This window comes from Artibeus jamaicensis, unplaced genomic scaffold (genome assembly GCF_021234435.1).
Source record: "Artibeus jamaicensis isolate MK-2021 breed Jamaican fruit bat unplaced genomic scaffold, CSHL_Jam_final scaffold_916, whole genome shotgun sequence".
In the NCBI taxonomy this organism is placed as follows: Eukaryota; Metazoa; Chordata; class Mammalia; order Chiroptera; family Phyllostomidae; genus Artibeus; species Artibeus jamaicensis.
Genome location: NW_026522059.1, coordinates 38430837 through 38447196, shown reverse-complemented (window position 1 = coordinate 38447196; position 16360 = coordinate 38430837). Strand labels below are relative to the sequence as shown.

At 36.4% G+C, this 16360-nt stretch overlaps 1 protein-coding gene across 1 annotated transcript in view; it reads left to right on the top strand.

Moving 5' to 3' along the window:
• SGK3 (serum/glucocorticoid regulated kinase family member 3) overlaps window positions 1–16360 on the top strand; it is a 45139-nt gene that overhangs the window by 25901 nt on the left and 2878 nt on the right. The window contains exons 10-15 of the mRNA XM_037148932.2: window positions 4448–4560; window positions 4662–4698; window positions 5279–5365; window positions 8776–8871; window positions 10719–10874; window positions 14293–14382. Coding sequence (XP_037004827.1) covers window positions 4448–4560; window positions 4662–4698; window positions 5279–5365; window positions 8776–8871; window positions 10719–10874; window positions 14293–14382 — 579 coding nt within the window. The remainder of the gene's footprint in view (window positions 1–4447; window positions 4561–4661; window positions 4699–5278; window positions 5366–8775; window positions 8872–10718; window positions 10875–14292; window positions 14383–16360) is intronic.

Below are 16360 nucleotides of genomic sequence, written 5' to 3'. Positions count from 1 at the left end.
AGATGAGATGATTTTCTAATAGAGCGTTCCGTGGTGAAGTCAGTTTGGAAAATGTTTCATGTTATATCCTATTGGTGATTAATGATGTGTTTCTTGGTGATTCACAATATGTTTCAGCATGTGAAAGACTTTGAGCAGTTTGAACTTAAAGAATGCCAGGATTTCTTTAAAATAATTTTAAAGAGAGGTCTACATAGTCCTCTTTCCTTGTTTGAACCAAATCTGTTAATAATATTATCCAAAACTCTGAATCCAAATGATCTTGAAATACATTTTGGGAAATGCTATTGTGATAATAATTACAGTTGTAGTTATTGCAGTTAACATGTATTGAATATATTTACAGGCCCAGCACTCTAGCTGTTTGTGTGTATCATTCTATCTTCACAACAGTTTTATTATATAAAACAAACTGAGCCCAGAGAAGTTAGGTAACTTGCTCAAGTCATATGGTTAGTAAGTACTGGAGCCGGGAATTGAACTCACACAATCTGATTCCGGGACCTAGACAGCTGAACATCCCCTATTCCTTCCTCTACTTCTCAATTCTCACATTCTGATTGTTTGACCTCTGACCTGTGAGTGTCTCTAAAAATATTTTAACTGACAGGTATTTTCATATCTTTACAAAGGGATCTTCCATCCCCTTGTCCCAAAGCAGAGAAAGAAGAAAAGCATTTTCAACCTTACTATAGTATACTTAACTGTAGAATAAAGGAACTAGAAGGAAGACCAATTTCTATTCTGCAAGCATGAAAGGTTGATCAGACACAACTAGATCATTTGGGGGAAAGATCATAAAAAGAATTATTATTCAACCCCCTGCATATATAACAAAAATGCCTTGTAACTACTCAGTGTAGAAGCAATCCCCCAGGCACCCTGGTTCAGAGAGAGAAATGATCGCACATTATTCCCACCTAGAAAATTGTCATTGTATTTTGTGTGTGTGTGAGTGCTGACATATGAGAATTTATTGAGGGCCCAGTACTTTGTAATTATTTCACATGCATTGTTTTAATTCATCATCACAATTCTTTGAGATAAACACTCTTATACCCATATTATAGATAAGCAAAATAAGGCTCAGAAAGGCTAAGTAACTTTCTCAATGTCACAGTGTAGGCCTTGGGTTAACCAAGATGTAAGTACCACTCTGTGTCTTTCAGATATCATGCAAGGCATCTCAGGTTTCCTGCTTTGTCAGTGGTTTCTTTGTCAGTGCAGCTTTAAGACTTTGCTTCTGAGTTCTTTTTACACAGTGACCTGCTGGTTAGCTGAGTAGCAAAGGAGGAAGAGGTGGGCTTGTTTTCTAAAAGATACACTTGGCTAAGATAAGGGGAGGGAATGAAACAATGTTTGGGTGGATGGAGGAGCAGTTGATGGGGCAATAAGCAGTAGAGGAATAAAGAAAAGGAGAAAAGATAAAGGTGAAAGGAATGTAATTTCATTATGTGTTTCCTATTATTATTACTATTATTTCCTCCCAGTATTCATACTGACCAGTTTCTTTTTTCTTTTTTTAATACATTTTATTAATTATGCCATTACAGTTCTATTTCCCCCCTTCATTCCCTGCACACCCCCCTGCATACCCCCTCCCCCACCATTCCCCCCTTTAGTTTATGACCACGTGTCTCAAGTTCTTTAGATTCTATATTTCCCATACTATTCTTGCCCTCCCCCCTATCTTTTTTCTACCTACAGTCTATGCTACTTATTTTCTGTACCTTCTCCCCCCTTCTCCTTCTCCCACTCCCCTGTTGCTAACCCTCCATGTGATCTTCATTTCTGTGGTTCTGCTCCTGATCTAGCTGTCCTCTTAGTTTGCTTTTGTTTTAGGTGTGGTTCTTAATAACTGTGAGTTTGCTGTCCTTTCACTGTTCATCTTTTTTATCTTCTTTTTCTTAGTTAAGTCCCTTTAACATTTCATATAATAAGGGCTTAGTGATAATGAATTCCTTGAATTTGAACTTATCTGAGAAGCACTTTATCTGCCCTTCCATTCTAAATGAAAGGATAGAGCAATCTTGGATGTAGGTCTTTGGATTTCATGACTTGGAATACTTCTTTCCAGCCCCTTCTTGCCTGTAAGGTCTCTTTTAAGAAATCTGCTGACAGTCTGATGGGAACTCCTTTGTAGGTGACTGTCCCCTTATCTCTTGCTGCTTCTAGGATTCTCTCCTTCATTTTAATCTTGGCTAATGTAATGATGCTGTGCCTTGGTGTGTTCCTTCTTGGGTCCAAGTTCTTTGGGACTGTCTGAGCTTCCTGGATTTCCTGGAAGTCTATTTCCTTTGCCAGATTGGGGAAATTCTCCTTTATTATTTGTTCAAGTAAGTTTTCCACTTGTAGCTGTTCCTCTTCCCCTTCTGGTACCCCTATAATTCGGATGTTGGAATGTTTAAAGATGTCCTGAAGGTTCCTAAGCCTCTCCTCATTTTTTTGAATTCTTGTTTCTTCATCCTTTTCTGTTTGGTCATTTTTTTTCTCCTTCTAGTCCAATCCTTTGATTTGAGTCCCAGCTTCCTTTCCATTACTATTGGTTTCCTGTGCACTACCATTCATTTCAATTAGTTTAGCCTTCATATGTTTCTCTAATTTGTGACTAAAATCAACCAGTTCTGTGAGCATCCTGATCACCAGTGTTTTGAACTGTGCATCTGAAAGTTTGGCTATTTCTTCATTGCTGAGATTTATCGGCTCTGGGGTTCTGAGTTGTTCTTGAGCCATGTTTTGATCTGTTTGTGCCTGTTACATATGAGGAGAGGCACCTTCGGTGTTCACCAGGGTGGTGCCGCCCAGGCTGCTGGTTTGTGATGCTGTATGTGGGGGCGGGGTCAGAGAGGGACAATGGTGGTTCCCTCTGCCACTTCCTGCCACTGGGGCCTGCACGTCTGCATGCAAATGTGTGACTGAAATCAGCCCTCAGTGGGTCCGCCCGCTTTTCCACACCTGGGATCCACCCACGGCTGCTGGGGCACCTGGGTTGCATGCCCAGGTCAGTCTGGTGGATCTTTCCTGCCCGACCCTGCTCTGCTGCTGGTGCTGCCCCTCTTACCAGTTTGGCTGAAGGGTTCGTTGTTGTCAGACTTCCGTGTAGTTCAATTTTCTGTGGTTTGGCTGCGTTTTTGTTGCTCAAACTTTGTTGTTTTTAAACTTGGTTGTGTGAGAAGGTGCAGTGCTTCCACCTGCGCCTCCATCATGGCAGAAGTCCCTGACCAATCAGTTTCAAGTTTTGAACAATCTGAAAATCAGAGAAGCTAAATAAATTGCATATACAAAGGGAAGAGCCCAAATTTGATCTGCTGTAAAATCTGACTTGTTCCCCTGTATCTTGTTGCCTCCCAGGACTTAAAGGGCTGAACAGAAAGTGCTATCATTAAAGGGGAGACACAGCAGCAGCAGTGGTTGAAGAAAAGTTGAATTTATTGGCTTATGAAATAGTCCACAAAATGTATCAGGTCTTTGCAATGAGCTGAGGTCTGTGAAGGAGATGTCCATGTGAAAGACATCATGTAGAGGTGGTGATTAAAGTCTTTGGAATGGATTAGGTTTTCTGGACAGGGTATGCATAGAAAGAGTAACTGTAGAGAAATCCAGTGTAGAAGCCTTGTTAATCCCTGCAGTGTAAGGAGCTAGAAAGGAGAGGAAATGGAATTCCAATGGTAGAAGGAGGTCTAGGGAGAGATAGATCATTGTCTTTGATGCCAAGAAACTTAAGTAGGTCGAGCAAACTTTGCCCAGGCAAGTAACCCAATGAATAAAGGATGGACAGGTTATAAGAAATAAATTCAGAATTAGAAAGTAGAAGAAATGAACTGGAGAGTCCAGCTGCCACATAACTCTAGCCATTTGGTACCATGTTGGAATTTATACTCCATGGTACAGAGCTCGCCACCACCCTCCACCTTTTTTCCCCAGATGAATACAAACTATGAATTTTTACTAAAAACTTTTTCTAGTTTTAATATGTTACCAATTAATTTAAATATTTCTAAAAATGGTACTTAACTCAAACAAATTGTATCTGTGGGTTATATTTGGTTGGCTAGCCACTAATGGCATGTGATGTTTTTCCAAAGGAAAGAACAGTCAAAATAGGTCCAATAAGATATTGTAACTACATAGCAATGTCAAGATCATTGGTATTGATGATCTTTTCCAGAGAGGTTGCCTGGCGTGGTGAGGACACAGACACACTGAGACCAAGGGGGTGGATGGGAGATGAGTAAGTTAGCCAGAGTTAGAAAGACGTGTGGTTGACAAGACAGTGATTGCTAGGTTGGGGACACAGGCAAGGGAGAGTCACAGTTCTGTGCTTTGGTGCTTTTTTATCTCACGTTCAAAGTGACAAAAACAAATCCTGTTTTGTATTTATAGAATCTATTTGTATCACTCTATGTGTGAATTATCTTAATATTCCTTTTTTTTTTTCATTTTATAGCTGTTTTTTCACTTACAAAGAGAACGGTCCTTTCCTGAACACAGAGCAAGGTTTTATGCTGCTGAAATTGCCAGTGCATTGGGTTACTTGCACTCCATCAAAATAGTGTATAGGTAAGTTTTAAAAATATTATTTGTAAAAATGTCTTTTTATTATTTTATTTTGGCTAATACTCAGGTTTGCTTTTCTTTCTTTCTTTTTTAAAATTTGATAGAGACTTGAAACCAGAAAATATTCTTTTGGATTCAATAGTAAGTATTGTCTTTTAAAAATCTAGTTGTCAATTTTTGTTGTTATGCTTAGTGGGAAAAAGTCAGCCTCAAAGGTTCTACAGCATGTGATTCCATTTTATGTAACATTCTTGAAATGACAAAACCATAGAGATGGAGATTGGATTAGTGGTCATAAGGGCACAGGGAATAGGGGAGTATAAAGATAAAGGGGTACCACCACGGTTTGCTCCTTTGGGCTGATGGACAGTTCTGTCTTGACTGTGGTAGTAGGTTCATGAATCTGCACATTTCTATTGCATAGAACTACACTTATTTCCACGTACAAATGCAGACCTGTACAAATGCAGGCCTAAGAACTTAATAAGGTTGGCAGTCTGGGTAACAATGTGTACCGATGTCAGTTTCCCAATTTTGATAACATACTACAGTTGTATAAGATGTCAGCATTGGGGGAAACTGGGTGAGCGATACATGGAATTCGATTTACTATTTTTGCAGTTTGCCTTTGGTTCTATAATTATTTCTAAATAAAGCATTTTTTTAAATTGTCAGTTTGTGTTCGTACATTGCTTTGTCTTACTGCTCCTGTATTTCTCAGGGACACGTGGTCTTAACAGATTTTGGGCTTTGTAAAGAAGGAATTGCTATTTCTGACACCACGACAACATTTTGTGGGACACCAGAGGTAAGAAGTATGTCTCATTTGTCATTCACATAATCATGAATAAAATGAAGAAATGAATCATAAATTGCTTATGCAAAATTTAGAATCAGAAAAGTAGAATAAAAATGATCATTTCAGCCCTGGGTGGCTTAGCTCAGTGGATTGAGCTTGGTCTGCAAACCAAAGGGATGCCGGTTTGATTCCCAGTCCGGGCACATGCCTGGGTTGCAGGCCATATCCTCAGTATGGGGTGTGCTAGAGGCAACCACACATTGATATTTCTCTCTCTCTCTTTCTCCTTCCCTTCCCCTCTATAAAAAAATAAATTAAATCTTTAAAAAAATAATTATTTCAGCTTCCACCAATTGGAAATATCTGATAATCATCCCTTTGAACATTTCAAGTTTATTTATAGTTGGTATTTTTAACTGTAATTGTGAAATACCACCAGATAACCCAACAAAGGTATAAATTATACTTTATCTTTAATGTCAAATGTTTACCTTAGATTTCTTTAAGCATTTGATTATATTTCTAATGCTTAAAAATAAAATCACAAATCAGTGATAAAATTGTAGTAATATTTGCAAAACTCTGAGTATATTAAAAGACATTGAGTTGTATACTTTAAATGGATGAATTACATGGTTTGTGACTATCTTAACAAAGTTCTTTAAAAAAATAAGTTGAAGCAAATATGGCAGAAGATTGACATTGACTGTATTTAGGTGGCAGCCTTACTGGTTTCTGTTATATTTTACTATTTTTCTGTATGGTTAAATATTTCATAATAAAATTAAGTGTTTATTTAGCAGAGGAAAGTATGACAGTGGAGATGGAGAGAAATCAGAATCTATTAACCCAAACATCCCATTTTCAGATCATATTAGCTAACAGAAATGTATCACCTTTCTACTGGAGACAATAATAATAATTCTTACAATTTATTTGAAAAACTTTTTATTCTGTCTGTCATATACATGCACACACATTTAGTTTATTTTAAATTGTCCTAATTTTAATGTAGTTATAGTAATCTTAGGTACCAGGTAGTAGTTCATTATTGTAGAGCAATGGAAATATTGTTGAAAATATGTGATAAAATGGCTCACATAAGACTTGTAATGAAGATCATAAACCTAATTAAAAGTACCTTAAGCCCTGGCTGGTGTGGCTCAGTGGATTGAGCGCCAGCCTGTGAACCAAATCACCAGTTTGACTCCCATTCGGGGCACAAGCCTGGGTTGCAGGCCAGGTCCCCAGGTGGGGGGGTGCAAGAGGCAACCACACACTGAGGTTTCTCTGCCTTTCTTTCTCCCTCCCTTCCCCTCTATCTAAAAATAAATAAATAAAATCCTTTTTTAAAAAAGTACCTTAAAATGTATTTTTTAATTTCTAACCTCAGTTCTTTTTTTAAATTTAATTATTTTTCAAGTACAGTATTCTGTCTTTTACTCCCATCTCAGCCCCCCCATGCTCCCCACCTCCCTCCCATTTCTGCCCCCCTTAGTTGTTGTCCATGTGTCCTTTATACTATTTCCTGTAAATCCTTCCCCTTTTTCTCCTGAAATTCCCTCCCCTCTCCCCTCTGGTCGCTGTCCCCCTGTTCTCTATTTTAGTGTAATTGTTTTTATTTTGCTTGCTTGTTTGTTTTGTTGTTTAACTTCCTGTTTTTAAAGGTGAGATCATATGGTATTTGTCTTTTACTGCCTGGCTTATTTCACTCAGCATGATGCTTTCCAGTTCCATCCATGCTGTTGCAAAGGGTAGGAGCTCCTTCTTTCTTTCTGCTGCATAGAATTCCATTGTGTATGTGTACCATAATTTTTTGATCCATTCATTTACTGATGGGCACCTAGGTTGCTTCCAGCTCTTGGCTATTGTAAATTGTGCTGCTATGAACATTGGAGTGCATATGTTCTTTTGGATTGGTGTTTTAGGGTTCTTAGGATATAATCCCAGCAGTGGAATTGCTGGGTCAAAAGGCAGGTCGATTTTTAGTTTTCTGAGAAAATTCCATACTGTTTTCCATAATGGTTGTACCAGTCTGCAATCCCACCAACAGTGAACTAGGGACCCCTTTTCCCCACAACCTCTCCAACATTTGTTGTTTGTTGCTTTGTTTATGATAGCCATTCTGACTGGTGTAAAGTGGTATCTCATTGTGGTTTTAATTTGCATCTCTCTGATAGCTATCGATATTGAGCATCTTTTTTTTTCTTTCAATTTCTTTTTAAATTTTATTTAGTTATTTTTCAGGTACAGTTTTTTGTCTAGCTCAGTCGGTAGAGAATCAGACTTTTATTGAGCATCTTTTCATGTGTCTCTGGATCTTCTGTTTGTCCTCCTTGGAGAAGTATCTGTTCAAGTCCTTTTCCCACTAACCTCAGTTCTTGTGTATATTTGTAACCATTCTGCTTTGGTTTATGTCTGAAGAAACATTTTTGTGACTGTATTCATTTCATAGTTAACAAAATCCTTAAGTCCTATAGTTTTTAGAAAGGAAACACAAATTGAGTTTTTTGTCATGTAAATCTAAACATGATCAGAAATTATTAAACCCTTTTAATTTATTTTGCCATTTTTTGGAGCACATAACAAGGCTTATGAAGGAATTATTTACTTCATATGGAAAGAGATAAATATTTTTGAAATCTATAATTCAAATTTACCATCTTAATGTTTGAAATGGTAATTAGTTTAAGTATTTTACAAGTTAAAATGTAAATAGCTATCTATAACTTCACATTTCTTTTTTTTAAGATTTTATTTATCTTTAGAGGGGAAGGGAAGGAGAGAAACATCAATGTATGGTTGCCTCTCGTGGGTTCCCTTCTGGGAACTGGCCTGCAACCCAGGAATGTGCCCTGACTGGGAATCAAACCACGATCCTCTGGTTCTCAGGCCCATGCTCAATCCACTGAGCTATACCAGCCAGGGCCACATTTCTAAATAATATGTCAGAGAATGACAATTGTAATTTCCTAAGAATAATGCAGTTCATTTTTTCCTTTCATTGAAAAGAAAAAATGAATTATAATTGCCACATTAGGAATTCTTTCTTCAGAAGAAACAGTTATAGTAATTTCCAGAGTAATTTTTAAGATAAATTAATCTTCTAAAAGACTTTTTCCCCACATAATATAATACCTACTTTATGACTTCATATTACAGATTCTACATCTGCTGCCCTCTTCTGTTTGTCCTAACTGCATCTCAGTTTCTGGGGGAAGTGTTTGAATAGGTGTATTTTGAAGAATATCCCAAAGGATTTTGAATAACCACTAATATAAAATGAAAATAACCAATCAGTTGACAATCTAGATATGTTTTTAGTGTGATAGTAACACCTAAAATGTGTTAAGTTTCTCAATTATTTTTACATTTTGGTTTGTTTATTGAGTTGTTCCAATATTTAATCTTTTCTATAGTATCTAGCACCTGAAGTAATCAGAAAACAGCCCTATGACAATACGGTAGATTGGTGGTGCCTTGGTGCTGTTCTGTATGAAATGCTGTATGGATTGGTATGTATTTCTACTCTTTCATTATTTTTCCAATATATTTGTAATAGACTTGCATTTTCTCTTTTCTCTTTCTCTTTTAATAGTCTTATGGACATTTAGATAACACTAACAGAGCAGTAGTAACCTGGTGAAAAAATAAACCCAAAGCCATGTATGCATAAAAAGAAAAACTTTTCATTTTGCTCCAATTTTAAATATAATTTTTCTCTGTCATACTAATTACTACTGCAGGTATTCTCATCCCTCTTGCATTTCCTTCAGAAATAGGTACATAGTTGTAACATTAAAACTATCCACTTTTAATTCAGTTTATCCCAATCATCATTCTGCCCAATTTCAAAAGGATGGAAAGAAAAAATATTTTTGTGTTTACTAGAAGATAATGCCTTTTGAGTTTTGCCTGGTATTTTCTTTTTATAGGATTTAATTAATACACCGGTGCTCCATTTTCCCATCACTGGGAACCAACCCTGTCTTCTATTCATCATATATACCATGTCTTAAAATTTTATTGAAAAAAGTAATGTTTACTGTGTAATGTTTCCCCAGTTTTTATTAATTAAAGACACATAAGACCAGCCAGAGCTTCTGATTAATATGAGTACATTTGTCTTACTACATTGAGCATTGAGTTAATATTCCAACCAAAAGCCAACAGTTTAGGCATTTAGAATTAGCTTACATATCCTTATAGGAATAATATATGCTTTTATTTAGACTGTCTGAAATATTTGGAATCTTGTCTAGGCTCGCTTTGTGGTCCCGTGAGTGCCCAGCAGGCTCAGGCTGGGACCATCCATGCATCCCCAACCATCACTCCCTCTCCCCACCAACCCCGCGGTGCTGCCCCTACTAAACTAAATATCACCATCAACTGAGACCTGAGCCAGGGCTTGTTATTTTGTTTTGCTTTTTGGGGTTTTTTTTTTACCCCTCCCTGGAAACTAGCGAGCTCTTTGTGAAATTCAACACAGTAGGTACATTTAGGAGCATTTGTCTCATGTTGCTAACTTTGAATGACAGATTCTCCTGACCTCCAGCACTTTCTTTGCCCTTGACCAAGATCCTCTTGTTGATAGACCTAGCTTCCTGGTTATGCCAGTGACTTAGGACACCTAAGGTATAACCACTTTATACCTTATTTTTGTTTAAGTGCTGGGTATTTGCCATCCTGATATTTCTGAATCCTTTAAATTTCTTTTGACAACTTTGAAAGTATAAAATGTTATCATTGTGTATAAAAAGCAGTTGATTCAAAAGGGAACATTTGAAAAATATACTTCATAAATGAGACTTAAATTCACTATATTAAAATCAAGCTAGATTCTAAAAAGTAAAAATTAAAGTTTTTCTTCCCACAAAGTATGCCTAGAATGCTATCCCTGGCACAGTACTGAGGAAGGAGCATGAACTTCAGGTCTCCATCTTACCTGGAAATCTCTGTTTTAATTAGTGTATTCCCAAGGCTCAAGAAATTATTTCATGTTGGCACTCTATTTCCAAGAATTCTGTCATAAGCCTATGATGAGGCTTATGGTTGTTTTCTTTAAAACATATACTGCTGCAAGTTTTATAACATTGACACCTATCCATAAGGTGTTATTGAACAGACTGGCCCTAAACCACTCTGTGAACATGCATAGGCTCTCTAGTCGGCTGGGCTTTAGAATCCCTTTACATCAGGAGGCTGCCCTGCAGGTGCACATGCCCAGACAGGGCTGTGGATTTTTGCAGTTGTCCAGACCCAGTTTGCTCCCTGTAGGTCAAAGCCAAATACAACTGTTTTAACCCAGACATTTCAGCATAGTTTGGTTAACACCAACTTTATTTTGCTTTTTATTTTTCAGCCTCCTTTTTATTGCCGAGATGTTGCTGAAATGTATGACAACATTCTTCACAAGCCCCTAAATCTAAGGCCAGGAGTGAGCCTCACAGCTTGGTCCATTCTGGAAGAACTCCTAGAAAAAGACAGGCAAAATCGGCTTGGTGCCAAAGAAGACTTTGTATGTATATCTCTCCCACTTTATTTAGCTTATTTATAATTTGAAGATAAAGCCTTGTTTTATGTGTTATGTAGTGGAGTGAATACAGTTCTTAGGGAAGAGCACCAAGAAAACACATAAGTTGTTGCAACAGTTTTCCCCAGTGTTTATATAGGTAGAACTGTACAGAATTTAAGCAGTTGCACATACATCCTTTTATTTGATCTCTGCAACAATTTGATCCTCTCCTCTCCACCTTTCCATCCAACTTTCACACTTTATTATTTCTTTGATTTTTATTAGCATTTTCTTTCCTTTTAAAAAAAACAATTATGGCATACATTTTTTGATTACCTGAACTTCTACATCATGTGGTTTAACAAGAATTTAGCGATTTAAATTGCTACATGAGTGCATGAGGCAGTGCATTTTTTCTTGAACATTAAATCACTTATTTCTAAGAATTTGGTGATGCTTTCTTGAGATAATTGTGGAATCTGCAGGTTTTCTTTGAAGCAGCAGGGTAATTAAATTGCTAGCATAGTTACCAGCGCTGTTAGTGTGTCAGTATTAATAAATTGTTGAGGAACATTTAAGTTCATTTAAATTTCTCAAAAATTCCTGGGAGCTGTTTATCAATCTTGAACTTGGGCTGTGAATAAAAAACTTGTCTGCTACTGATTTTCCCCTCCCACACTCCCCATTTAGCAGGTGGCTCTGCCAACAGTTCTCTATTCAGCTTGGATTCCACAGTCTTTTGTTTCAGTCAGTCTTGCTAATACTTCATACCTCCTTGCCCCCATCCTTTTATTGACTTCAGAAATCACAATCATGGATGAATTGAACTGTCATCTCTGGGCTGCTGTACATTGCTGAAGAAGTTCCACAGCTGGACCAAAAAGGGTCCAGGAACCCTTCCAGTGTGTTTGTGTGTCTACACTAACAAGCAGTCTTCGGACACACCAGTAGGATAATAGTTTTTAATTAAGTGTTTATAGGGAGATGCTTATAGCCACTCAAGAGGCCTTTTTGATCCTTTGAGGAGGAGACATGGAGGAGGAGATGTCTATGATTCTAGCAGGAATTAATACATAAACAGATTGCAGTGTTTAAAAAGAATCAAATAGGAAGAAACACTTTATGAGGTGAAACTTGTCACACAAATTAAAACTAAATACAATGGTGGAAAAATTGGTAACTATACCTTAGTTAAGTTTTTTTACTCCAAAGCATTTGCCACTGGAAACCAGCATTATTAACACTAAAGAGATTCTGGTACCAGTTTCAATCTATGTATATGTAGAGATTTCTGCACACCAACAAGCAGTTCTCAGACACCAGAGTTGATAGTGTTAACTCGGACACTACTCGGAGATAGAAGCAGATTCCACAAGTAAATGGCTCAGCCCCACAAGACTGCCCTCCATTTCACATACCAGTTACAAGCCCAGGCTGCTACCTGTGCTTCTGACAGACTGGCTGTAAACCAGCAGTTCCCATGACCCCCTATTTGGGTTTAATTAATGTGCTAGAACAGCTCACAGAATTCAAGAAAACCCATTTACTTACTAGATTACCAATTTATTACAAGTGACATAAATCAACAGCCAGGTAAAGAGATGCATAAGGCAAGGTCCCAAACAAAGGAGCTTCTGTCCTCATGGAGCTTAGGGCCTGGTGAGGTGTCACATTGAAGCATTCTTGTGCTCCAGTGTGAAGCATTCTTGTGCACCAAGGTGAAAGCTCTCTGATAAAAGACAAATGAAATGTCCTTTTGGCTTCTTATGGAAGCTTCATTACATAGTCATAAGTGAATAAGTTATTGGCCTTTGGCTATTGATTCAACTTTAAGCCTCTTTCCCCTCCGCAAAGGTTTGAAGGGGAGGGTTGGAACTTCAAGAATTAACTCTCTAAGCACTCGATCGGTTTTCCTGGCAACCCCTATCTTTGTGTGGGTGTTTTGATTGTTTGTTTGTTTTTTACATTTATGTATTTATTGGCATTTTTTAAAGAAGATACATGTAACAATTCAAGTAATTTTTTAGAATGCACATGAAAAATGTAACCTCCTATCCCAGATCCCTAGCTCATTCTCTGGAAGTCATCACTATTGATATTTTTTTCTATTTTTTATCCTCTCAGCAAATTCCCATCCCCTCCTGGCCAGTTTTTTTTTTTTTACACAAATGAGAGTACAGTATACTCTGTTCTATGCCTGTTTTTATCATTTTTTCCTGGAGATCTTCTTTCTATATCAATATTCTCTTATATGACTATAAATTTAATATATTAGATAATTATTGCTTACACTGCTTTAAAATACTCTTTTTTTATTTTTTATTTTTAAGCTTCTTTTTTTTATTAATTAGTTTTATTTAGTTCTTTTTCAAGTACAGTTTTTTGTCTATTTCTCCCATCCCAGTCTCCCCCGCCCCTTGCTCCCCACCTCCCTCCCATTTCCACCCCCCTTAGTTCTCGTCCCTGAGTCCTTCCTATTTGTTCCTCCAAATCCGTCCCACTTTTTCCCCTTAACTTCTCTTCCTTCTCCCCTCTGGTCTCTGGTAAAATATTCTTATTAAATTTATTGGGTGATATTGGTTAGTAAGATTATATAAATTTAAATATTGTACAGTTCTATAATGCATCATTTGTATATTACATTGTGTGCTCACTACCCAAAGTCTAGTCTCCCTTTATCCTCTTCATTCTCCCCCACTCCCTTCCCCTCTGGTTACCACTCTTCTGTTTTGTGTGTTCGTGAGTTTGTTTTGTTTGCTGCTTTTTGTTTTGTATATACCGCATATACCCCCATAGCTGATTCTTACTCATGTTTCAGAGTTCTGGTCAGACATCACTTTCTCTAAGGCAGCTTTTTAAAGCCACCAAACTAGATGGTTCCTACTTATATACTTTCATAGCATCTTTTAGGGGGAAAAAAGCTGGAATCAGTTCTGTGCCAACTTTGATAGTAGCAACCCAGAGTGCAATATTCTCGTCTTTGGGTAGGGCTCATCGTCTTTGATATTGTACATCTCTGCCTCACAGTGTAAACCTCTCCCGCCTAACTTCTTCCTTGCCTCCCCCATTCAGATAATAATAATTCTTTGTATTTATGTAGTACTTTCATCTTTTTATACCACTCTTATTTTTATATTCTTCATTTATCCTTAAAACAACTCATTAAGTATCAAAGGAAGAAATATTAAGTCCATTCTACTTATGAAGAAACTATGGTAGTGAAGAGGATATAATTCTTTCTTGTCTGCTCAGGTAGTCCTTCTGCTCTACCATTTTACCACATGAATAACATAAACATGTATCTGAAGAGAATTATTGAGGGACCAAGAGTTAATGGTTTGGAGTCATAAGATACGTCAGTGAGTACTTAATATATATTCTTAAGCCTTAGTTTAAAAAAACATATATTTCTTTAATCTAGCTTGAAATTCAGAATCATCCCTTTTTTGAATCACTCAGTTGGACTGACCTTGTACAAAAGAAGATTCCACCACCCTTTAATCCTAATGTGGTAAGTATATGTCCAAATCCTTCCTTCTAAAACAGTGAAATGTAGAACTGTAGTTCATCATAATTGTAGCAAAGATCTAAATAACACCAATACAGCTCTTTCTAGATATAAAACCAGGTACAGGCAAACATTATTAATGGTAATGTAAATTGTTACATTGCTTTTGGAAAACAGTAAGACAGTGTTGTAAAAATGTCTGTGTTAGCTTGACTTGTTAAATCTACTGATAGAAACATCATTCCTAAAAATAATTTTTATCGTAAAGCTGAAAAGCTGTATCAAAGACCTTTTTACAATATTAACAATATGGAAAATTTTGTGAAATAAATATATAACAATAGGGACATTTTTATTAATCATTAGATCAATAATGATGTTACTATTGATAGCTTCATGTATATAAGCATATATACTTATTATGTATTATAATATATAGCTTATTCCTTAAAAAACTACCAAGTTACTATTATTACTATTTTTATTATACATACTTGTTTTATCATTGGAAATTCAAAAATGTCACATAGCTGGAGTAAAAAGTAGCAGAGCAAGGACTCAAATTTGTGCCTGATTCTAAAGTTATTCTTCTTCCCATGCTTTTGTATGGTCTATTGCCATTTCATTTTAAGTAAATGACACTAATGATAATAAGTATAAAAATAAGTAGACACTTGGAAAATCCTTATAGTGTTAAATGACAGTGATCATTTTTGAAACTTATGATTACAGCAGTAACAATAACATATAAGGACTGGAAAAGAATATAAACCAAGATCAATTTGGGATTGTAGGATCATAGGTGAATTTGCTTTACTTTTATTTAAAGTTTTTAGGTGTTGCTATGAAACTCTTGAAATACTTTTTTTAGTAAATTAGAGCAGGAAAGTATTATTTAATCTACTAATTTTTCTGTTTTGGCATATTTTGTTAAAAGTCAGCTTCAGGACATAGTTCATCTCTAGTATTAATAGGTGTGATATTGTACACTTATAAACGTAAAGGTACTTGTAGATTGACTGATTTCATGTAACTCATCCGGGAGTGACTCCATTAGGTACAGTATCAGTCTTTTTCTCTTTATATGGAGAGTCCTACTGAGTTTAGCTATTCTCTAATAGGTGTATCATTGGGCACATTAAAGAGTTAGGGACTCCTCCTGAGCAACACTGGAAATGGAAATAGTATTGACTTCAGAGTTAGACAACTCCAGCTTTGGATCCCTGACCTTCTATGACTAATTAATTAAGCTTTTTAAAGCAAGACCCACCACTGAGAAACTATAAGAGAAAAAAATTAGTAAATTTGACCATAGACAAGTTAGAAACATCTGCATGAAAAAAAAAGACTACAAAGAACAAATTGAGGAAAATTCCCTTAGTACATAAAGCATTTTTATAAGTCAGTGAGAAAAAAGGACCAACAAACAGTAGAAACATGGACACAAAATTACAGTAAAATAAATACAGGTGTCTTTTGAATATATGAAAATATGTTGAAACTGACTGACAATTGAAGAAATGCAAACTACCCTAACAGGTTAGTATTTTTACCTAAGAAACTAACAAAGATCAAAAGGTTAGCTATAGTAAGATGAAGTAGATATTCTCACTCACTGTTCTCAATATTTACATCCTTTTACTTAACCCTGTGAAATAGGACTGTAATTTTACACATAATACTGATGAGTGACTCAGGCACAGAAAAGATTAAGCAACTTGCCCACAGTTTAGTTAAAGTTGCAGAACTAGAGTTCGACCACTTGGAAGACAGCCTTCACTCACTCTTAACATAAGAATTATAGTAGTATCCCTATCGGTACCAGCCATAAGCCATAAGGGCATTCTTAAAATATTTATAAAGTCAGGTAAAAAAACATTTGTCATTTTTATTTTGAGTACCTTCTACATGTCAGGTTCTGGGAATTTTATGTGTTAATGCACCAAATCCTCACAACTTTAACAGGTAGGTGTCAGTATTC